Source organism: Fundulus heteroclitus, unplaced genomic scaffold, assembly GCF_011125445.2.
Source record: "Fundulus heteroclitus isolate FHET01 unplaced genomic scaffold, MU-UCD_Fhet_4.1 scaffold_36, whole genome shotgun sequence".
NCBI classification, from domain to species: Eukaryota; Metazoa; Chordata; class Actinopteri; order Cyprinodontiformes; family Fundulidae; genus Fundulus; species Fundulus heteroclitus.
The window spans coordinates 4,375,994-4,400,904 of NW_023396770.1; the positions used below are offsets into that span (position 1 = coordinate 4,375,994).

Sequence of the window (24,911 nt, forward strand, 5' to 3'; positions counted from 1 at the left end):
ACGCAGGTCAAAAGTCAGGAGGATGAGGTCACTTATTCTGCCATAAAGCATAAAATGGAGAGAGAGGAGGAAATGAACCCCAGCAGTTTCTACAGCTGTGTCACAACATTAAAATAAACCAGAGTGACGTGCTTCATCCACCCTCTGGTTTGCTAAATCCCATAGCAGGAAGTGGATGTGGGGTTGCGCTGATAGAGTTTATATGGTTTAGGTTTATTAATAAGGAATTTTAATTTTTTTTTACATTGGTAGAGAAGCGAAAAGGTAAGTTATGGGTTAATTGTTTATTTACCCTTTGTCCTTGTCTGACTTTCTATTTAAACGTTATTTAACAGCTGCCATTTTTTTTAAACAAGCCTTTCTTCATTGAGTTGTCAGATGGCTCTCTGAGGCGATATTTGTCAGATACGCTAATACAGTGGTTCTCGAACCAGTGCAAGACTTGCATTCAGACAGATTAAGCACTCTGACCACTGCAGTAAAAATGCATGCTTTTAAACAGTAACACAACATAATTCTGACCCTTTTTTTTCTTGTGTTTTGTTATTTAGAGAAAACAAAAGCCTTCTTTAAGGTACTTTTTAAGACCAAGGCTTCTCTGTTAGCTGTCTCTGAGCTGCTGCAGCAAAACTCTTTGTACCATTTGGTTTTCTTTTCCATTAAAAAACACTCCAGAGCATTTCCTCCTGTGTCTGTTTTCTGTCCTTTCAGTTTACAGTGGCCATGTTTCCGTCTACATTTTTATGTGTATATGGAAATCCTTTAAGTAAAGGTTGATGGAAAAGGTTTTACCGCTTGCTTGAGGTGTTTTTTGACTTTTCTGAAATAAAAGTTAATGTGTAAAATGGGAGATAGAAACACAATTTTGTAAAGTTCTCATGTAAAGAACATTTACCCCACATGACTGACAACCTACGGCTATCTTCCAGGATGTTCCCATAACGAGCCTAGAATTGCATTACATCTTACATCGACAATACTAGCTGACATGACAGGAAAATCACACAACACAATCCTGAAAACCTCTCAGTTTTTCTCAGATGTGTTCATGCTAGTTTGCAGTAACTACTTCCTGTTTATTACAGCCGTGCGTGCGTAATAACGTCGACATCTAACAAAATTACGTTGGGTGTAGCCTGTTTAATCTCCTCTAGACCAGTAGATGAAAACATTCCTTATTTGCATTTTCTTTTTTGCAACATTTTAAAAGTTTGCCTAAAATGTGCATGTCAATTGGATGGAAACATGGATAGTGAGTCAGATGGCCACTCTCACAGAGCCTCATTCTGCTACAGGTTTAAAGGGAGATGTTCGTTTCCACTGCTGCCACATGTTTTGCCACAAGGAGGAATTGTTGTAAAGTAAATGATTCTGAGCATTCTGCTGGTCTTAGATAACTTTTCTCCAACTGGTGTTACATAATTAACTTTATTTAGCAGTGTTTTAGTTCATTAGAAATCCTAATAGTTTTTGGCTGTATGTAACTGACCAGATGACTGAATGTTTTTTGAAGGAATTGGATTGAATTGAGACTGACTGGATTCTGCATAAATGGATATGAGGATATTTTTGTGATTAAGTGAATTCACAACTTTAAACTAAACTTAAACTTAACTCATTTCAATTTAATTTCTTTGCATGACTCTTTAAAGGCTTTCTCTCACTGATAGTTGTCAGTTCATTGTTGCAAAATCACTGTGCATTGTGCCCAGCGCTGCTGGTGACGGTTAGTCGTTGGACATTGCAAAATATTGCACTTCCTCTTTTAGTCCACAGAAAAGGAGGGGAACACACTTTTTTAAAATAAAGGTTAGTGTTAGTTATTCTAAGAAAAAAATCTCTTTATTTTTATCCTGTTTCTGTTTAGTTTGAACAACCAGGCGTCAGTTTTTTTATGAAAGTCTGAAAGAAAATGTAATCAGTAACAAACAGGATGTAAAAATGAATGATGTGAAGAGATTTCAACATAGTCTATTACAAAGAGGAAACAACACAACTAACTTCAGATCTGGAAAAAAAGGAGTGGCTCACAAGAGGACAGGTGATGGCTTTGCTAGCATTTACGCTTCTTTTGGTGTTTCAGTTTAAAGGTAAACATTTCTTTTGTTATAGACGATTTATTGATTCAAATTACAAAGTGGTTAATTCAAAGACGTCTGTGATCGTTGTTTGACCAACAGAAATGCACCTTGCAGTAAACAAATACGTCAGTAAGGCTACGTCTTACTTTGTAGACGGTGTTTGAAAAAGAGATACTTCCTCAATATTGTTCAGTTTTTCACGGAGAACCAACACAACTTCTAAAAATGAGCTGTGATGATAGATTTGTCTTCTGCTGTCACAGATCTTACAGTGGATATCCATGATTTCTGCTTGTGAATTGTGTGTTTAATGCAAACCTGCTCATAGTGTTTTATCATCTCTGCTGCAGGAACCAGTGGAGGGCACCAGTATCTCTATCACAAAACCGGAGAGGATGTGGTTTTAGCTTGTAACAGTGACTCACCTTCTTACTTGTGCTCTATTGTTACCTGGATTTACAACAGAGGAGGAGGCAGTAATTCTGAGGACAAGGTTCAAGATGGAAAGGTGAAATCTGATTTACCTGGGTCTGCCAGGCTGAGTGTAGACGGTGATTGCTCTCTGATCATCAGCAACGTCACTACTGAGGACGCAGGACATTACACATGTCGGCCTGGAAGTGGAGGCCGTTTGGATGGATTTGTGTATCTCAGCATTTTGACCAGTGAGTATTTTAACTTGAAGGACATGGTGACACTTAAACACAACTGTTCTTGTCTGCAACACTCATGGAGGAGCTTTTTGTTCAATCTGACAGTTTTAGAATCTCAGGACTCCTAAACTCTATGAATGACCTTTACTTGGAAGGATTCCCACAGTGTCCAATCGCCTATATATATATATTAGGGCTGGGCAAGTTAACGCGTTAATTTCGCGTTAACTCATTAGACTATTAACGGCGATATTTTCTTTAACGCGCGTTAACGCATGTTGCTCACATGCTTTTATTTTGTGAAGGTCTGTCCAACTTCCGTTTGTGTGTGCCGCACTTCCGTTTCAGCGCTTCCCTCGGCCAAATAACATTAGTTTGACTGAAATGATCAACTGTCGCGGTAACAGTGTCAAAACTTGCAGAGCAATCGAAGTGGCAGGTCAGGGCCACAGCTTCAAACTATTCATGAGTGAGTGGATGATACAAAGAAGTGGCCTCATATAACGTACGAGGACATTTTAACCTGTTTTGTGTCGTTACTTGGTGCGGACGGCTCTGCAGTGCGACTTTACCGAAGCGAACCTCCGCAGTGAAAGAGTTGGATCGGTGTTAATAAATATCAACATGGATGACCTGGTATTCATGGAGGCTGATGTCCGTTCAAGCTAAAACTAGTCCGACGTTCACGCTGCTGGATTCTGACTGCATCAATCGGCTCTACGAGACCTCAGAGCGCTCTGATGCGCCTCGTATCCACAGCTTTTGTACACGGTTGATGATTAAAACACTCCTGCTCCACGTAAACCTTTCTTTTACACCCGTTACTATAACAACCTCTAACCACACAAATGATCCCGTTCTTCCTCAAAGTCATAATGACGAGTAATTTGAGACGAAGTAGCCGCATGAGCCGCTTCTCAGATAGCTAAACACTGACAGGAAGTGAGCGGGCGGAAGTCTCGCTCAAACAAACGTCAACTCGCTTCCTCCATGTTTCCGTCAAAAATAAGGTGGATGTGCACGCGAGAAAGCAACAACAAAAAACCGCGTGTCAACATCAAATAAACGCATGCAACGCAAGCATATCGAGTTAGCAAGCATTTCAGTTTAAAGTTCTTCCAGCATCGAATATGACAGAAACAAGTTAGTTGTAACCACTGCCAAGTTAAACTTTGGTATTGAACATAAAATGGTAATGCTGCTCCCTGCGGTTACCTCAGAAATTGCCTGTTTTTGGTAGATTTTTTCCCCATAAAGAGAATTCCCTGTCAGTGGCAATAAGCTTTAACTTATTATTATTGCTATTTTTTGTTTTACATGTTTAAGTTGAGCTTTACACTAAATATGTGTTACTGATAAGTGCTACAAATGTTACAACACTTTTGTTCATATGGCAGCAGAACATTAAAATAAAAGTGCTCTTTACACTACTTTTGAATTCATTCTTGGAGTTTGTAAATACAATGCGATTAATCGTGATTAATCGCGATTAAATAGCCCTCAGTATGCAACACCATCATGGTGAAGAATGCAGACTAGAAGACAATCATCAACACTCTTCACAAGGAGGAGATGCCACAAAAGCTTTTTGCTTAAGCTGGTTGTTCTGAGAATTCTGTATCCATGCATATTTAAAGAAATTGAGCATAAGGAATAAATGTGGTAGGAAAGTGCGCACCAGCAACATAGAGAACAACAGCTTTGGGGGGATTGTCAAGCGAGAGGCCCAGATTCCACATTGCTTGAAGTCCAGTGTGAGGTTTCCCGAGTCAGCGATGGTTTGGGGTTGCCATCTTATCTGCTGATGTTGGTCCCCTGGGTTTTCTGAACTTCAGAGTTATTGCAGCCCTCTTCCAGGAAATTCTAGAGCACGTCATGGTTATCTCTGCAGACAAGTTGTATGGAGATGCTGATTTTATTTTCCAGCTGGAATTGACACCAACCCACACTGCCAAAGGTACCAAAAGCTGGTTCTATCACCATGGTGTTCTTGATTGGCCAGTAAACTCCTTTGACCTGACTCTTAGAAAATCCATGGGCTGTTTTCAAGAGGAAGGTAAGAGACACCAGACCCAACAAGGTAGATGACCTGAAGGCAGCTAACAAAGCAACCTGGGCTTCCATTACAAGTGTGCAGTGCCACAGCGTGATCGCCTACATGCCACAATGTATTGATGCAGTAATTCATCCAAGAGGAGGCCCAAAAAGTGTTGAATGCACAGGAATGGACATACTTTTCAGAAGTTTGATGTTTGTGCTTAAAACATCCTTTTCTGATTGGTCTAATGTTATATTTTCTGAGACACTGGATTTTGGGTTTACCTGTAAACTGTAATCATTGAAAGAACTTAAGTTCCAGGGTTTTTACGGAAGTCTGCCCCCTCTGGCAACAAGTAGAAATAACACAAGTGTTGTGCGTGTCCATGGGAGAAAAGGAAAAGCATCTGCCGCTGTGACTGCACAGGGATTTTGTTTATAGGCGGTAAAGGTGCTAAAAATATTGAAGTTAGCCCATGTTCTTTCGCTGATGATTCATGAGATTCAACAAAGTAGCTAGGTGAAAGACAGTTCGCAGGGTGTCGCATCCATGTGCACGCCCTGAGAAATGGACCCAAATCATTGTCTGATGAACTGACTAATGGATAAAATACAGGATAACTAATTTTACACATCTAGCAATTGTGAGGACATGAATAGGAAATAGATAATAATATTTAATGTTTAAATGCACACAATGCTCCTTAAAAATTACAAAACCTAAAAGCTTGAAATATTTTACTCTATATTTTACAAACAAAATAGCCATTTTCTTTTCTAAAATAATATTGCACTTTTATATCATATCAGCAGCAAAAAGGCTTAAAGGGGAGGCAACCGGACTTTTGTTCAGTTCTTTCTGAAAACGTTTCATCATCTTTCCAGGAGTCTTTGTCAGTTCTGGTTCTGGCTCTTAGCAACCAGCAGGTGGAGCTCTGCTATTTCTAAGCACATGGAGAACCATCCTCCTAGGATCATTCTCATTTAGATGTAGATTAATGAGCCACCATCTCTGTCCTGGGTGGTTGGAAGCTACTGCTTGGTGTGAGTGGAGGACTTGGTTTCCTGAATCATCATTAGATGCTGATATAATCTCTCTAAAACGTGTTGGAGGACCGAGCTGTAAACTCTGGGGAGCTGGAAGCTCAATCCTCCCTCTGTTCACTGATGGCGTTTCTCTTTGGACCAAGATGGCTTCTTTCAAACCAGCTGTTCTCCCTGTCCAAAATTATGACATTGTTGTGATCAAAAGAGTCTCCTTTTTTCTGGAGGTGGACCGCTGAATATTTCCCTGAGCTGCTGTGCTGCAGTGAATTGGTGGTGTTCCCTTGTAAGCACTGAGTCTCCTCCTCTCCACCTCCTCCATGTACAAATCAACCACAATGGGGGACACTGGGGAGCCCACGGCACATCCATTTTTTAAGATGTACCCGTAAATGCTTTCAATTCAAATAATAAAAAATTATGTTTATGAATCCAAAGGGGAAATTAGATGTTGTTGTTACTCATACAAGTTTCTTCAAAGAGTTGTTTTAGATGCTGAGCACTGTGGGTAGGAGGGATCTTCTGTAGAGGTCTGTGTTACAGCAGATCTAAAGACACCTCTGACTGAAACCACTCTGAAACCTGAAACCAAGATTATGCTCAGGGAAGACTGTAATGTTCTTTATTAAATGAAGAATATATCCTTGAAAAAAATCATCTCCTGACAGAACGCTTATTCTTTATCAGCTTTTTAATCTTTTTTGAAGTCACCACCTCTGATACTGATACTCAACAGATGACAGCAGAAGAGACTGCTCTCAATACAATGGACATATAGAAGGTATTTCTCATCTCGATGCAAACACTGAAATATCTAAGCTTCCTGAAGAAGTACAGTCTGCTCTCATCCTTCTTGTAGGCAGCTCACTGTCTCCAGTTTAGTCTAGTAGATATTTATACTCCTCCAAAAGCACCACCACTTCTCAAATTTTGCAAAATATTCAAGAAATTAGAAACATTTGTCATTATGCCTTTACAATTAAAGCCATATTGCTTCTTGATTTTACTCACACAATATTCATGAAGTCCAATGACACAAATAAGATGTATGAAGGTTTTTCCCTGTGGGATAACATCTTTTTGGGTTGTTTTGTTTGCTTTTTTCCTTCCAGTCTCGCCTTCCGTACCAACTGCCGATCCGACAAATTATGCAAACGTCACGTTCGAGTGTACTTTGTGGAGATATAGTGCACTGGGTCAATGCCCAACGAACAGCATCCTCTGGGTGGATGACACAGGAACTAAGCTACTTGGTGAAGATGACGGGTATAAGTTTGAAAGACAGACAAACTGTGTTTCCTCTCTGACTGTGAAGCATCTGAGCAGCAGCAACAGAAGATACACCTGCCAGCACCTCATAGAGGACGAAGTGAAAATAACAGTTCACCTTCCATCTTTCTCTACAGGTATGATGCTGTTTAACAATCATCTGATGTCAGCATAAATACAACAAAAATGTTTTTAGAATTTCTAGTGTTCAGTTGTTTAGATTTTTAAGAAGCAGCTCTGATAACGTTGATTTAAAGACAGTTTTTAAACTTACAGCTAACCTATCAGAAATAATCTCCTTATTTTGGTCAATAATTTTTATTGTGGGGAATTTGTTTTTGCAGTGTTGGGCAACAGACCACATTTATATGCAACATTCACAACAGTGGTAACCATCAATCAAATGAGTAAAACATAACAAATAAACATTCTTCATTCCATGCAGACAATGTATAATCATCAGTTAAGTACCTGGTGCTGGTTGATCATTCGTATTGCCACAGGTAAAAGGTAAAACTTATACCTCTTACGTTTGGCCCCTGGGAAGCATTAATCACTGCCCAGAGAGTAGAAATATAAACTTCTGGAGACTTTCTGAGGACTTGACCATCATGGATGACAATTATTTCTCTGCCTGTTTTTGATCATTTTTGACCATTCTTTATTCTGCAATATAAGGTCAACATACCACGAAACAATACGGAAAGTTAAGATCGATTCGATAAAATACTTTTAGAATAAAACCAATAGCCTTTTCTGCGTACGGCAAACGTGGGTATATACGTATGTGATCTAAAATCTGTTTTCTTATCCTTTGATTGTTTATTGATCCATTCTGTCACTGAGAATAAAAATCTTTAATCCAACAGAGGACGTAAAAGTGTTGTGCATCATGTTTATTGTTTTGGCCACTCCTACAGATCCAGGTCATAACAGCAGTTTAATAATCGTTGGACCAGTGATTGGGGGGCTGTTGGTTCTGGTCGTCATTGTTGGTTTTCTCATCAAATGCAGGAGAAAAAACAGAGTCCCAGACCATCAAATCAACAACACAGGTAAAGTATTTCTTAAACGTTCAACATACCGAAGCCAATGGCATCTTGAGATTAAATGAACGGCGGAGAACAGTCGGCCTGTTCTCTGGCATGATGAGGCTGATGAGAGTGGACTTTATTAGATTATCACTCAATTTAAGTTTATACAGAGCAGAAGGCTGATGTAAACATTATAGAACTTTAACATATTTATACAGATGAAATGTTGACCAGTACCTGAAATATACCTGTTGTTCCAGATGTTGAAATTCACAATAATCAAATCCATCTCTATGTGAGTATTATATCTTAATCTCTGACATTGTTCATTCCAGCCATTCTGTTGTTTATTCGCTGCTGTGTTATGAATTATCGTCCTGCTCATGACTCATTTTTTGGCCTAGCTTCTGCTTTCAGACAGGTGGCTTCAGATTTGACCTTAAAGGTGTATAGCCACATAATATGCTTATAAAAAAAAGACCAAAAGTGTTTGGTCTTTTTTCAGGATCATGATCCTGATAATGTTTTTATGGTCCTGTTTGTGTATAAAAATAGCCCCAGTACCGGGAGAGATTAACAAATATAAAAAGATTTGGCGCCATCTACCGGCAGTATCATAGAACCATCATGATGTCGGTTTGCATAATTTATAAATCAAGTGTAAATAACGTCAGACTGAGCCTAACCCTCTGCAATGCCTCTCAGTAAAGCAGCAGCTCGGCGTGATGAAGACCAACCGTTATTAATTAAATTAACCAATCTACATCAACTTAAAGAGCCTCATATTAGAACATTTACTCACAGTCAACTATGTGGTCACGTCTGAGCCTCGGCAGGTTTCCATTTCAGCGTTCAGATTGTATTCCCGCTTTTTTGTTTTCACTGGATCTTGGACCATTCTTCATTATTTTGCTGAGAGATACTAATAGCCGTTAGCTGCTTCCTTGTTTTAACTCCTGCTGTGCATGCGCAGTATGAACTTCTATTAAAATCATAGATAAGCACAAAATGCTTATTTACTAACAAATTGATCAAAAACAAAGCGTAAAACATCAAAAATAACTAATACGGCAGCAGTACGTGATAATCTTTCATAAAAACTTTGTTTGCAACCAGAGTGAACTACTGACGTATCTGCTCCTATGCCGAAACAAGGCTGTTTTGACATAGACTTTACTCCGGCGTCTGGTTACGAAGAATGTTGGACTACAGACTTAGCTTTGATCCAGCTGGTAGTTCTTTAAGCCCAGTCAGATCTTCTGCTCCGCAGAGGACGATGAGAGTTTCTCCCTAAAGTAGCAACAAGAAATGAGGACGATTGTCTGTGGGAAGCAAGACTTTATACAGTACGACCCCTGCTGTGAGAGGCAGTCCCTGCTGCTTGTAAAAGTGTCCTGCTCCATGTTGTTTCCAACTCAGTCTGATCTTTCCTCATCGCTTGATGGCACAACATACGTAACAATAGGCATTATATTCGACTGACTTTGTAACCACTCTTCTACAATGATAATCTATCTGGATCTGAATGTGACCATATAATGACACTGCATCTTACTAAACTGGAATTATCTGAATTGCTTTTTTGACTGACTTAGATCCAGTATAATGGATAGAATTGATCCTATTTTCTTGTAAAGTCTATGAAGATGGCATTAGTTTGAACTTGCTTCTTTTTAAATTAAGTTAATTGATGTAATAAAATCCTATGAATGTGTCTAACAGAATCAACCATACAGCAGGTATCAGTATACACATTGTGTTTAACAGGATGAGCCACATGCCAATGTGACCTATGCCAGCATTGACCATCTTAATCCGCAGGCCTCCCGTAAGAAAATGGTAAGTGATTCCTTTCAAAGTAAAATCATAGGTTTGTCTTGCTGTATGTTTGTGGGATGCTAACAGTCTGATCCCAACATTCAGTGGTAAACATATTTTTCAACAAAGGAACAATAGGTCAATGGATACTGTAAAATCAACAGACAGTTTTCAAAAATTATAAACCTTATAAATCATACGTCTCCCATCATTTTAAAATGTTTGCTCTGTTTCTCTGTCAAAAACCCGGAATCATCTTAAATCCATGGTTTGTGTGATGCAGCTCACGGAGGACGAAGATCTGGTAACTTATTCTGCTGTTCGGACCACCGTGAAGACGAAGGAGGACATCGATTCCTGCCGTACCTACAGCGTTACTGACAAGCCGGAATAAAGCCCATTTTTAAACGAACACCTGATTTGAATTTAAGTGTGATTAAAAGAATACTTTGTTTTAAACCTTCTATGCTCTTAAATTTTCTCTTAGCAAATCAATAAACGAGTCCTCTCGTGCTCCTTGGCTTAACCAGTTCCTTCCACTGATTCTGTATCAACTACAGCAGAGGTGTCCAAACTTTTTGCCAAGCAGGAAAAAAATTTCCAGTTCAACGTACTTGTGGGGCACAAAAATGTAAATTACAGAATATGAAAAAAAGTTGTGGAATTCAGAAGAGGGCACTGAATATGCTTGTGAAACTTAGACGATGATGTGCAAAACAGGAGATTGTATTCAGAAATAAGGGGGGGTTTTAACAGTTTTTGGTTTTAATCAATTAATTTTTTTACACTACTTCTCCGGCCTTTAAAAACACCCAATCACAGGGCACTGAAGATGCTTGTGAGCAGATTTGAGAAAACTGAACGGCTTGAATAACATGACCCAAAAAGAATATAAAGATACCTATGGAAAGACCACATTAAACTTTTCTGCACCTCTAGAGACTCTAAGTACACAACAAAAAGTTATTTAGTAGGCTACAAAGGTGGATTGTGCATGATATGTTCCTTTTAAATGTACATGACTTATTAGGGAAAGAGGAAAAGGGACAGAAAGAGGCTGAATAAGCTGGTGAGGAAGGCCACTTCTGTCCTGGGCTGCACTCTGGACTTGGTGGAGGAAGTAGCTGAGAGGAGGGTGTTGTCCAAGTTCACATCCATCATGGACAACACCTTCCACTCCCTGCACTATAGAGGAGCTGAGCAGCTCCTTCAGTGACAGACTTAGACACCCTGTCTATAAAAAGGAGCGCTACCGCAGGTCATTTATTCCTGCTGCTACCAGACTATACAATGCTGCACTGTAACTGTAATAACTTGTGCAATAACTATTGTGCAATACTATTTAATACCCTGTACAATAACCTGTGCAATAATCCTGTTAAATAAGAGACTTCAGCTGTTAAAGTTATCTCACTACCTCATTGTTGTTCTTTACCTGGTACCACTTTAACGTCAAATCCATATGTCATGGTGCAGATTTGCCTTCTGCACCATGGACATATTCTTGGCACTCTCCACCCTCCATACACCCCAGTCTCCACTCCACCTTCTAATCACCTACACATGCCGTCCTTAATCAAGCTGTCACCTGTCAGCTTTACTATTTAAACCTCCCTCAATTAGCTCTTCCCTGTCGGTTCGTCTGTTAACTTCTGCTCATTACTGCCCACCGCATCCTTTCCTTGTCCAGCCCGAGTTCCCTTCGTCTCCATCTGCCTTCTGCTGATCCTGCTACCACCGTGCTCCGGCTCCGTCCTGCTTGCCTGTTCCTGCCATCAACATCCTCTGGGTCCAGTCCGGTTCAGTCTCTGGTCTCCTGCTTCCACTACTAATCTTCATCCAAGAAACTCTTTTAAAACATATCTCTGTCTGTGGTGTTCAGGTTCACCTTCAAATCATGACACCATATGTATGTAAGTCACATTAAAACTCTATTTCTTTTTTCCCCATCCACTGTATATATGTGGACACACTGTATATATCTCATTCACTTTTTCCTCCTTTTGGCACCTTCACTTGATTATTGAGCCGATGTGACACGTGAATTTCTCCACTGTGAGATCAATAAAGTCTATCTTATCTTATGACTTACTTCTAAAAAACTTAGAAGCATCCACGTCAGATTGTAGGTGCTTTTGCGGAGCATGTACTTTAGAGACAAGGACTTCAAGAGAACCTTGGGGTACAGAAAAGGATCAGTCTAAAAGTTGTTAAATGTTGATATACCGACCCAATACCTCAGCTTAGTAACCGTGATTTACTCAATTAAAGGATGAGATCGGGTCCAGTATAAGCAGGATTGTACTTTTACATACAAATTTAGTATTGTTTCTGATTTATTAGGGTTGAGTTTGATGTAATTGATTTGACACAAAGTATTTTTTGAATGTACTTCAGTTAAATATTATAGTTTATTAAGGTACTGAAAGGACATGATTGAAAAAAAAACTGAAATCAAGAGACAAAAAGCACAAGATGAAAGAGTTCATTTAAAAACGACTTTATCACTTTTATAATTAAAGTTGAACTAAGAAGAATGACCAACATCCCATTGCATTCTCACGTTTCTGTCTATTTTTCATAAGTAATGGAAAATTGTGCATGTTGCTCTGATGTAATTTTTCACTAGAAAGAAAAAGGGGAAATGAAACCAACATTTGAAGATCTGCAGCAGAGTCAAAGTTATCAGTATTCAACGGCTGTTAGAAGGACAGGAAATGAGGGGACAGGAGTTTATTCTACTTTTTATTCTTCATTTTGGAGGTAAGAATTAAATCTCTTTTTTGTTATTGGTTAATTTAAAATCATAGAAATGATGAGTTCTGAAGTGATAGTTTAGCGGGTTGATCAGATATTTCAGGTTTCAGAAAGTATTTACCAAGACCAGTGCTGACTACTTGAGTTGCATCTATATGGCTCACAGCAACTTTCTTTACATGTGAAAGCCTCCCCTAAACCTGAGGAGAGGGGGGTCAGGGAGGCAACAGGGTTCACGGCAGTATCAACAGTTTTCCAGGACAACAGTAAACTGCTAAACACAGCAGTTAACCAGAACTTCCACAGCAATTTACTCAACCAATAACGTGAGAAAATTCCACTTTTCATGCAGTGCTAAGACCAACAGAAGGCAAAGTGTTGGATTCCTTGTGTGCTGTAAAAGAAAAGGGTAACTTAAAGGATTCCTGGATAGGTGTTGAAATGTTTTCAGAAAGAACTGAACTGACTTAAGCCTACTTTGCTGTTGCGATGAACCGGATAACTGAGAAATTGCTCAGGCACGTAACTTAAATGGTACAATAATATATAATTTAGTTAGTGTCATTGGACAAAAATATGATAGACTTTTACACTTTTGTTGTTTGCTCAACGCGTTCACACATCCCTTCGTTAAAACCATGCGTTGTTTCTCACCAGACTTACAAGTACAGTTTCTAATCTTAGCGCTCACTCAGCTTCCTGAAATAACTCAACCGATTGACTCAACTGTGACTTCCAACTCAACCACACGGATTTGAGTCATTTTCTCCATGTACTTTGTGTTGTATTCATGGAAATTCATAACACCATTATGCTAATGCTAAGCTAGCGATGTGTATACACTCCTAACATTGAATGAACACCATTATTTGATTTTTTTTTTCTACCTTTTTCATGTTGATGCCCAATTGGCCTATGGAAGTATTGAATTGGCTTGAACTCTATTGATTGTGTGCATCATAAACAATCAATTCTGAATATTTAATAATGATAATTTAATAATAATTTGACTTATATTTATTGTCTTTAATATCTGTGTAATTTTATACAAATCAACATGCAACTTAAAGGTGATATAAGTAAGAATGACAGTGGTTAACATTCAAACAAGACATATACAACGTCTTTCACAGAGACCAGCCATTTACTCAATGGTGCACTGTTGCAATGCCATTGAGTTTTTCTACTTACACACGGTAGGTATATATATATGATTTTGTGTTCTCTTCTACTTTTGGTCGGCTTTTGTTACTGGCTTGCATGTTAGAAGACTGCTGCTCTTTTGCCAAAATAGAATATCAAATGCTAGCTCTGCTTTGGGAATTCTGGGAACTTTCATACGATTGCCTCAGGAACCAGGAAGTAAACACGGGCTACAATCTCAACCAAAGTAGTTCCGAACCGTACCTCTAGGTTTGAAAGCAGAAAGTCTTGACTAATACATTGTTGATGGAGAGGATAGATTATTTACAGGGAAGGATTTAGGTTGATATTACAGGAAATATCTTACTTATAGTTCCTTTATTTTGAATTTACCTTTACTACCTGAAGGAATGATTACTGTAAATGTACACAGTCACCTTATCAAATATAGCAATATTTATTTTTATTTATAAAAAACACTTTTGTATTTATTTGCTTGTGACAGCAGTAGAAAACTGTTAAATTATGAATGCTAATTTGTGTTTTTTGTGTGACCTTATTTAGGTCAGCCTTTTTTTCTTCCTCTCGTTAATGGCGTGTTTTAGGAGCTATCGTACCCACGTTCCCCTCTATGGACCCCCCCTCCCCCAATGTCCCATATTTAACTTGAAATGTACACTCACTGAACTGCAGACAGACTTGTTGCTTATTGAGACATCTTTGGTGACATCAGGGTTTTTCTTTTGCTTTGATCCTTAATTATCATCATATATATATATATATATATATATATATATATATATATATATATATATATATATATATATATATACAAGTATTAATACATTTCTATATTTTTACCTCATACTTCTGGTGTTCTGGTGTCTTATTCACACACAGTGGCTCCAGGCCAGTAGTTTGTTACACTTATGCAACGTCTCAATGCGTCCTGTCAGTCTTGCAGTGAAAGCAGTGGATACAATTATTTTGGGGAGTGCACTAGATATTGGAGATTATCGCACAAAAATAAATTACTTGAACATAAATCTGTCCATTGTTATTTGCCAGCAGCTGGATTTCCATTTCTTGTCAGTCCAGTCCAAATTTCTTTATCTGCTTTTTTTCCTCCAGCAAAGGAGCGAAAGCCTGGTGGAAAAAAAATATATAAATTATTTTACTATCTCATGCTCTCCTGTTTTATTGTTGCTGTTTTTTGACTCTTTCATTTTCCACATGTATGAGACACAACAGAATGACTGATTGGTCCGGTGGAGCATCTTTTAGTAACCGTTTAAAGACTAACCAGAAGTAACATGGACGCCAAAAGGTTACACAGACTCATTAGTCTAGCATCCCTTGGCATTAAAACAGTAAAATGAGCCCTGCATGAAAAAAAAATGGCAAAAAAAAAACAGAAAAAGGAAAGAGAATTCTGAAATATCAAAAGTCAGACACACATAATGAGAGAATGGATGTATTAATTATTTTTTATTTTGTAACTTAAGTTTACAGCACCCCCATTACAAATACTTTAATATAGCAAGTTCTAGTTGTACAAAATATTATATCTCTGTTTAAAGTAGTGAGACATCTCTAATTGTCTGTTTCTCTTTAGCAGGTGTGAGTACAGGAACTTTCTATCATACAGCCGGAGATAATGTTACTTTGGCTTGTAACAGTCGGTCATCTCTATCCCCATGTTCCAACATCAGCTGGCTTTACAACTCAGATATAAATACAGTGGATGTGCCCAAGGTTAAGAATGGAAAAGTTCTAAAAGAAGCTGACCGGCTGAAAGTGGACAGTAACTGTTCTCTGATCATCACCAGTATCGCTGCTGAGGACGCTGGCCTTTACAAGTGTCAGCATGGGGGTAACAGCAGCTCTGATGGACACGTCCTTCTAAACATTTTGACCGGTGAGTGTTTTCATTTGAATGGCATCTTGAAGCACAATCGTTCTATTCAATATTGTCTGTATTTGGGAGTTGTTTCTGTCATCAGGTATCAAAAGGCCCTTTACACCTTAAAGGGAAAGGCATTCAGGGGATTCAGCAGGGAACCCCGCAGTTGCTGTCCCAGCTCATTTGATCCCAGGCGTAAAAGGAGACACTGAACATAAAGCCCTCAAGCGTAGACAGTGGTGCTCCTGATAGGAAAGCAGGCCTGCCTTAAGGTTTTGCTGTACAACCTGCAGCCACGTAACACAATCAAATAAATCTGACTGAGAATGCACAGGTGTTTACAGTGTTAATAACCTTAAAACTGATTGGCCAGTTTCTAATGAATATTACATTTGTCATTTAAAGACGGTCCTTAACGGGTCTGTGCTCACATAACCTTGAGCTTTCTGGTCAATGTTCCTCACTTTAACTCAACAGGCCGAGACCTCTGTTATCTCTGGTTATCTTTCAGTTTATCCATCTTCACCGTGTGGCGATCCAACAAAGGGTGGAGCGTGTACGTTGGAATGTTCCCTGTGGAAACACCAATTCATTTCAAATGACAGTCTCCAGTGGGTGGATGAAAGGGAAACTGTGCTGCTCACTCAGAAGTGCAGAGGACAGGAAGGCTGTAGTTCCTTACTCACTGAGAAGCATCACAGTGAAGGCAGCAGAAGATACACCTGCAAGTATTTTGAGGGAAACAGCATGAAGATAGAATATAATTCGACATTAGTCTTAAGAGGTAGGTCACGTTTTGAGATTCTCACGTCAGCTGGTTTTGAAAATGGGTTTACATGTTTTGTATTACATAATTTACGTGTTTTTCCATGTTTAATCTTCTGATCACAGATCCAGTTTCTGACCAACATATCATCATCATCGTCGCGGTCATGGTGGTGGTGGTGGTGGCCTTCCTTACTGCCATTTTCATTAAAAGCAGGAGGAGAACCAGAGTCCCAAAGGATGATACAAAGATAACAAGTACAATTACCATTATTATTACTAAACGTCTATAAAAACCTACATTTAGTATTGGTTCACACTAAATCACTGGTACCACCCCGGGGCCCCTTTGTTAATTTTATTAGAAAAATGTGAAGGTTTTAAATACTGATCCCTGACTTCCTGTTTAAATTCTTGAATAAACTATTTGTCAAGTCATATAAATATGGCTTGACAGAGTGAGGACACGTGCTAACCTGAACTAAATATGCCCATATCTATAAATAAGTGGCAATGCTGATTTGGAGGACATCCGTTTATCTAGTTATCCGCCACAGTGAGAAGGATGGCCGGGCAAGTGAAAAATCTGAGAGTTTGGGGTCACCAAGTCTCCATATAACTACAGCTATGCTACTATATGTTAACAAGTATGTTTGGGGAGCATGCTGAGAAAAGTTTGGTTAATAGAAATGGATCATTAACTGAAACTGTTTCCCGAGTCCAGCTATGTTAACAATGCAGGAAAATGCGACCCAAAACCGATAAATATCCGTCTTTTTCATGGTGCTTCAAAAACAAATCTAATAATGATTTTTAAAGCAGCTCTGCATTTGTTAGAGCAGTATTTAACATAGTTCCGCCACACAGATGGATATGAGTCAGAGCCAGCAATTTGCATGGAAAATGATTACATCAGTTATTGTGATGGAAGTATTCAGATCAGTGATTCATTTTATCCAAGGTTTAGTTCATTTTTTATTACATAAGTGAGAAGAACACAAAATGTGGTCTTAAAAGAAAACAACTACAAGTCAATTTTCTTCCAATCGGCCGTATAAGCTTTCTGATTTCATCTCACTTTGTCATTATTAACACATAGTTATTGATGTTTTAAAATGCATTTTGAATTGAACTAACCAGAACTGATGGTCAACAACTCCACAAAGGGTGGTACTCCAGAATAACAGAGTACCACCCTTTGTGGTAGAAATAGTCAGCATGGTTGTCTTCGGGAGCAATGATCGGAATCAGACTCCCGTCTATAACTCCAACACATTGTGGGAAACTCCATCTCAGTTTGCAGTCTTCTGTGACTTCTTGCCGATTGTCTACCTGTTACATTGTCTAATGTACTCAGGCATGAGAACATAACAGACTGCTTTGCATGGATAGTATAGCAAATGGTGGACTTAGTCATTGCAAACAGGTTGGCTATGGTACAGTAACACGCACCGGTAACCAGCCAGTACAGCCCAACACCAACATGCTTACTTACAGGTAATAGGTCGTCTGAGATGAGAGCTATGTCTGGACAGATAGGCGCTGACAGATTAAGTCAAATGTGTTCCTTGACATTCTGAAGTTATAAAACAAACTCTGTGTCAGTGAAGAGGATCACGTCACAATCCCACCACTCCTGGTTCCGACTGCGCATCCAAACAGACTTCTCTACAGAAGTTGCTGTCAGTGCTCGGCAAAAGGCCATTGCTATTAGTTGTGCTCTCTTTTCTCTCAGCTTTCTTCGTGTTGTTATTATGTTGTAACAATTGCAGCGGTCCCTCAGACCAAAGAAGAAAAGGAGAGCTTCCACGGGTGCAGTGGTTTTTCCATGTAATCAATTTAAAACCAGATACATCTGGAGTGTACCAAAAATACACCGTGAAAACTAAGGAGAAAATATAAAATACGTGTACTTAGTTGCTTTTCCTGACACAAACAAATACTTTACATAAACTACAAACTTCACAAACAAAATAACTTGTACCTCGCTCTGCTATCCAAGGGCTGTGTCCAAGGTGTTTATGCCGTTAAAAAGTCCAGAAATGTGCTGCTGATGAACCTCATGGAGAGCCGTCTGATATGCAGGAAAAGTCCATATTCATTACAAATAAAGGCGAGTTCCTCTCACATGTGAGATCATAGACATTATATAAGTATACGCACCATGGACTAACGCTGCCTACTGGAGCTGACGTTTCAGCGCAGCCGCCATCTTGGACGGGTCTCTCTGTGACCCCAGTGTATTTATTTGTACTGAGGAAGCTGTTTACCCAACTAAAATAAATCAGAACTTATTGAATTTTACCTTATTTTCACACGGCTTGGTTTGTTACAAATGGCAAAGATGTGGTTATGATACAGGACGCTGTCACACATGAAAAAAAACATGTTATAATGCTGAAATACATTGTTAAACAACATATTTCATAAATGTATGGTCTTTAACAGACAGACACGTTGCATATTGCTGTATGAATACGTGATTGCATACTGAAATACTTTGTTTTATGCTATTTAACAGCAAGGGTATCAAAAGTATTCACATCTACTACTCAAGTAGAAGTATAGATACTAGGATTTAAAAATATTTCTGTAGAAGTATAGGTATCAATACAAACCTTTTACCCAATTATAAGTATAAAAGTACAGGATATAAAACTACCTAACGTATTAGAGTAGAAGTAGTACTATAATTGTTATTATACTCATCTACTCTACAAATTGTCTAATTGTGGGACATCCTGTTCACAGCTCTTTCCCATCCAGGCTACAGGTCTTCCCTCTACTGTACTTTATAGGTATTACAGATTTATCTCATAAACACAAAAGGGACATTTACAACAATATTGTTGGCTCTCGTTGCTTAACAACTTGAAAATCAAGCTATACATTGCGGCGTCCATCATTACATCCATAAACAAAGTGCTACAGTGACATCTACAGTACGTTCTCCATGTGGGTCGCTTTACGGTATTGAACCGTTCCGACAGCAGCATGATGCCAATCGCATTTAATAGTAGTTTGAACGGCCACCTCAAAAAAATTTAAAAAAATGAATTGAGCAAAATATCGGAATTGAGTGTCAAGCCCTGCAATGTGAGCGTAGACTAAGTTTGATAAGACACTCTTGGAGGCTATAGAAAAGAACAACGTTGAGGATCTGTGATCCTGTGGATCTGTTTTTCATCCGAAGGTCCTTGGTATCTGGAGCACTGCGGAGCTTGAAGTCTTTGAAATAAAAATCTGGTTGCCTATACCAAATAACTTACTCTGTATACTCATTTGGACTCCAGACCATCAAGAGTGATTGCAAAAAGATGAAAGATCCCACTCTTGTCATGGTCTGATATTTTGCAGTAGAAGTTATTAAATAGTTAAACGTTTTAAGGATAAGCTTACTGCGTAGGATGTTGGTTGTAGTTATTAAATAAAAATCTGCATTTGTTTTCCTTTGTGCGAACTCAGGCAGTTGCATTATTGCACTTAAAGATAAATGCAACTCAATATTACTTTGAACCCAAAACGTGAGACTGATCTTAAAGTAAAAAAATGAAAGTCTTTTAACTAGAAATATAACACAAGAAGTCTCCCATTGTCAGCAACATTACATAGGTATTTATGAAAATAAATATATTACTGCTGACCAACTATCAAAATGTGGATTTAATTTATCTTTTAATAAAACCCATTAAAATGTATTATTTTGTTGCAGATATTCACAACCCAACCCATCACACCCATCAACATGTAAGTATTGTTGGATTTATTTTTTCATAATGCTATAAACTTACCTTTTGAAACAAGCATGTGACCTAACAGAAGGTAATATGTGTTGCCTACTGAGCAGCGTCTCGTGTATGTATGTGTGCGCGTTAGTGGGAGTGATTGGGTGAATGTGGCTCTAGTGTACAGCGCTGTGGGTGGTCAGCATGACAGGAAAGGTGCTATATATGTTCAGTCCATCTACCATTTACCTTGTGTGCCTTCTGTTTTCTTGACCAATTAAAGAATGAAGAAATTTTCCTTTCATAATTCATAACCAAACGTGTCTGGTGACTGTTGTTTCGCAGTGACCTGTGGCATAAATTAAACAAGGAATTACACCATTAATGGTAAACTGACTCCAAAAGAACATAATTGCGGAACAGGATGATCAAAAAGTGGCTTTAAATGGCTTTTTGATGCATAAATCTGCATTTATCTACGGAGAACTGATGACCCGGTCTTGTAATGGTTGCTACTTACGTAGCATTTGGTTTGTGTCTGAAGTGGGAGCTCAGATCTGTGAACGTTGTTGCACTCTAGTTGATTATATTCTAGTTCCCAGTCAGAAACACATGAAGTTTTTCAGCTAGATTGTTGTGCTCAGTATCCAGGATACATACTATTACTACATAATATATATGCTGAACCTGTATTTGTCTTAATTCTTGGCATTCAGACGGTAAAGTAATAGTCTTACAGATTGAGGTTGTACAGCACTAGGTGTTAGAACTGGAAACAAATGGTTATATTTCTACAAATTTCACCATTTTTTAAATGTGCAGTAGCAACAATTAATCTGAACTTGAAACTTCCAACTTTTAAAGTGTTTCTATATGATTTTTCTGACTTATCCTATTGGTATTCTTGATTTTCCTCTTCTTTTATAGAGCTCGTTTTTCTGTATTTCCTGTGGTTCTAATACACTTAATCCTAATACAAAACATTGTAGTGGTGAAACATTTGTCCATCTTTCCTTCACATTTTTATATGAATCCACGCTGGGCAATCTATGTATGTATTTTAAGTGATGAAATGTACAAATTATTTTTTTATTCAAAATAAATTACATTTGTATGGAGGAAAAACCCAAAATGGCAGAAAAGCATTACACGTTAGATTTTTTTTATGGGTATCCATTTGTCTCTAAAAGCAAAGTAAAGCTGTACCTTTTGTTTTAATGTCAGGAGGAGGTCCAATATGAGCCGACCTATGTCACTGTTGACCATGCTAAGTCAAAGGCCTGTCATACGAAAAAGGTGGGTGACCCATTGAGCTGTTTTAATATAGAGTAAATCTTCAGTTAATTTTTCACAAATATTTGTAATTCCTGTATATTTGGGATACAGGAAGTATGTCGTTTGAGTTTTATTGTTGCTGTATGGCAGACAAGTGCAAAGATTAATTTATTATTTTACACCATTTACAAGCTATACTACTGCAAGCTGTTACATCCTTAGGATGACCGAATGCCACTTGCATCATGCTGAATTTTACAAATGTTACAGTTGGAGAGTATTTGTATTGACATCCAGTGATGGCGGTGAAAACAATGGCTTAATAAATCTAATGTTTTAAAGGTCTGAATCATGTAAAGCCTTTTGGTTTGTGTGCTGCAGGTCAAAGTGGACGTAGAACCTGTGACCTATTCTGCTGTCAGGATTAAAGAGGACGTTGATCCCAACACACTCTACAGCTCCATCACTGGATCACGATAAACTAAATCAGGAAACAAACTATTTTATAACATCCACTTCTTTATTGAACCTGCTAAAAGGAAGTGGGCTGTTTAGCTTTACTCGTATTAGAGGTGGAAAGGCTTTTAAATTTGCCATCTCATTTCCTGTGCTTTTTGCATTCTGCTGAAACCTCTTTATAAACTGAAAAACAGAATTCATGTCCATCTGCATGAGTCAGATAAACTTTTTGGGGTTGGCCAAATTCAGCTACGCAAAGCATTAAATTTATAAAATATTCCTTAAGAAGGGAAGTCGTTTCGATTATGTTAAAAGCATATTTGACTGCTTTGTCAGCTATCAGGTCATTATTGATCCCTTGACAATATTATTCCTCAAGGTAAAAAATAATATTGCATATATTCTTGTTTCCTTTTGATGTTATAAAATCTGTAAATGTAACATATATATATATATATAACGACAACGACCAGGACTACAGAGAGGAGGTGGAGCAGCTGGTGGGCTGGTGCAGAGACAACAGCCTGATCCTGAACGTGGAGAAGACGAAGGAGATCATCGTCGACTTCAGGAAAAACCGGCCTCACCATGCTCCACTGCTCATCAACAGCTCAGCTGTGGAGGTGGTCAGCAGCACCAAGTTCCTGGGGGTGCACATCACGGACAACCTCAGCTGGACTATGAACACCATGTCACTGGTGAAGAGGGCACAGAAGCGACTGTACTTTCTGCGGAGGATGAGGAGAGCCCGCCTGCCCCCGCCCATTCTCACGACCTTTTACAGAAGCACCATAGAGAGTATTCTGACCAGCTGTCTCTCTGTGTGGTGTGGAGGCTGCAGTGCCTCCGACTGGAAGAACGTGAGGAGAGTGGTGAGGACAGCAGAAGGGATCATCGGGGCTCCTCTTCCCTCCATTAAAGACATTTCATCGCAGCGCTGTGTGTCTCGAGCCCGTAACATCATCAGGGACCCCTCACACCCCCACCATGGACTGTTCTCCCTGCTGCCCTCTGGAAAGAGGTTCCACAGCATCCGTTGCAGGTCCACCAGGTTCTGCAAAAGCTTTTTCCCTGCTGCCATCAGACTGTTGAACTGCTGAAGTATAAAAACGGACTGTGTACCACACTCGACCCGCTAATTTGCACATTTGTATGTATCCTTCAATATCGCTGCTGCACTTTTTCCGGAAACGTACTGCAAAACTGTTTACAATGCAACTGTCTATTGTTAAATCACTGCTGCACCTTACTGCATATTTGTTTACATTGCTTACATTGTCTTTACATTTCAATCTGCCTACTGCTCACTGCTGCACTTTATCCGAAAGTTAATTGAAAGTTATCCTGTATTTGACTGTGATTTACCACTGCATTTTTCTTATCCTGTACTGTAAATTCACTGCAAGGTATCCTGTAGAGTTACTGCAATCTTTCTGAGCTGTATGAAAAAAAGAAATTTCGTTCTGTATGCACTCTGTGCTACAAAATGACAATAAAGAAAGTCTAAGTCTAAAGTCTAAGTCTAAGTATATATATATATATATATATATATATATATATATATATATATATATATATATATATATATATATATATATAAACACAGCCTTCTTATGCTGTCAGGTGTAAATGAAAGGCTGGTTATATTCATCTTAACAACTTTACTGGAGTACTTTTACCTGAAGCAAACATTACACAACATTTCTGCTCTTCCTTTCTCGGTTCTGAGAAGATCTACAAACAATCTCATGATGCATCAGCGTTCCACTGACACCTAGTGGTCATACAATATGACACATACTCTTCGTGTGTGTGTGTGTGTGTGTGTGTGTGTGTGTGTGTGTGTATAAATGGAAAACATACAGGTATAAGCTTTGAAAGGTGCAAAGTCACCTGGGTGGGGGGAGGCTGTCAGCTAGCTGCTGTTAGTTTAATCTGGTTTTATTTGCTTCAATCTAGTGTCCATCCCTTCAATATTCCTGTATTTATATCCAGACTCTGTACCATCACTTTGATATCTGCTTGTCTTCTGGATCCAGCAGCCTCTCTATAGACCTATAGCACATTATATAAATCTACAGGACCCAACCATACCTTTGAGCAGCATATTAAGAAATACCACAACTAGGAGGCTGCTATGTGTTTGTGTGTAAAAACAACAACAAAAAACAAATGCGTTCCAAGCTTTATACAAAAAATGTTTAAAATGCAAAACCTTTGCAAAATGTACAAACATGGGCCTCTATGCTTCCAAGGTTGCTGCCATGTTAGATGCCTTACTGCCATCTGGGCAGCTCTCAGAAGGTTAAAGGAGCAGTAAGCATTAGTAGTCAAATTTGGAGCAAGAGATACACAGTGGCTTTCATGGAGACCCGCCATTTACGGTCCATTGCTGCTCTGGATTTTTACTTCCACAGGACATGTATATAACGTTGTATCCTGTTCCATTTCTGGTCCGCTTCTCTTACTGGCTTCCATGTTAACAGGCTGCTGCTCTGTTGCCAAAATAAAATAATATGCTGCGCTCTGTTTTGGGAATCCCGGGAACTCTCATATGATTGGCTCAGAAACCAGGAAGTAAAAAATGGCTACACTCTGAACAGAAGCAATTCAGGACCGTACCTCTAGGTTTGAAAGGAGAAGAACTGGACTAAGACATCGTTGGTGGAGAGGACCGATATTTTTATAGTGAATGTTGTTTCCATTCCAGGTGACAAATGAGAGTGATTTTGGTTGATTTTATGGTAAATATCTTACGTATGCAGGAGATAGGTACCAGCACCCCGCGCAACCCCATGAGGGACAGGAGTGAATATCTTATGTATCGATACTTTAAAGGTCAGTTTGATTCAGTGGGTTGGGTTTAGTATATTTCTTTAGGCGTTTAGTTTCCTGACAGACTCTTGTTGTCTGAGTTGAGGTCCTCTAACCTCTAACACCTTACTCTG

The 24,911-nt window shown here is 38.8% G+C and overlaps 3 protein-coding genes across 8 annotated transcripts in view; 2 read left to right on the plus strand and 1 right to left on the minus strand.

Moving 5' to 3' along the window:
- The window catches only part of LOC105922415, a 36,778-nt gene extending 26,383 nt beyond the window's left edge, over positions 1-10,395 (plus strand). For 2 of the 3 annotated variants that reach the window (XM_036130470.1, XM_036130471.1), the window contains 6 exons: positions 2,432-2,746; positions 6,928-7,221; positions 8,005-8,139; positions 8,379-8,413; positions 9,886-9,957; positions 10,220-10,395. In XM_036130470.1, coding sequence (XP_035986363.1) covers positions 2,432-2,746; positions 6,928-7,221; positions 8,005-8,139; positions 8,379-8,413; positions 9,886-9,957; positions 10,220-10,330 — 962 coding nt within the window. In that variant the 3' untranslated portion in view covers positions 10,331-10,395. Of the gene's footprint in view, positions 1-6; positions 2,042-2,431; positions 2,747-6,927; positions 7,222-8,004; positions 8,140-8,378; positions 8,414-9,885; positions 9,958-10,219 lie in introns of all 3 variants that reach the window. The other variant, XM_036130472.1, reaches the window with a different exon arrangement.
- Positions 1-24,911, minus strand: part of LOC110368380 — a 718,672-nt gene that overhangs the window by 266,296 nt on the left and 427,465 nt on the right. The gene's annotated exons all lie outside the window — the stretch shown is intronic.
- On the plus strand, positions 11,353-22,400 carry LOC105937459. 3 transcript variants are annotated; one of them, XM_036130494.1, is made up of 8 exons: positions 11,353-11,849; positions 12,566-12,699; positions 15,452-15,754; positions 16,251-16,523; positions 16,631-16,762; positions 20,217-20,251; positions 21,454-21,525; positions 21,886-22,400. In XM_036130494.1, exons 2-8 carry the CDS (start codon positions 12,654-12,656, stop codon positions 21,982-21,984), a joined length of 960 nt encoding a protein of 319 aa, XP_035986387.1. In that variant the 5' UTR covers positions 11,353-11,849; positions 12,566-12,653; the 3' UTR covers positions 21,985-22,400. The 3 variants fall into 3 exon arrangements, with proteins under 3 accessions (XP_035986387.1, XP_035986389.1, XP_035986388.1); XM_036130496.1 differs by having other exon boundaries at positions 15,455-15,754; XM_036130495.1 differs by lacking the exon at positions 11,353-11,849 and having other exon boundaries at positions 11,973-12,699.

What these genes read in the sequence shown, in the direction of transcription:
- LOC105937459 (XM_036130494.1), top strand. Translation starts at nt 12,654, where the DNA reads ATGAGGGGACAGGAGTTTATTCTACTTTTTATTCTTCATTTTGGAG. An exon ending in CCTTCTAAACATTTTGACCG is followed by an intron (nt 15,755 to 16,250) that starts GTGAGTGTTTTC and finishes GTTATCTTTCAG; the next exon opens with TTTATCCATCTTCACCGTGT. An exon ending in CCCATCACACCCATCAACAT is followed by an intron (nt 20,252 to 21,453) that starts GTAAGTATTGTT and finishes TTTTAATGTCAG; the next exon opens with GAGGAGGTCCAATATGAGCC.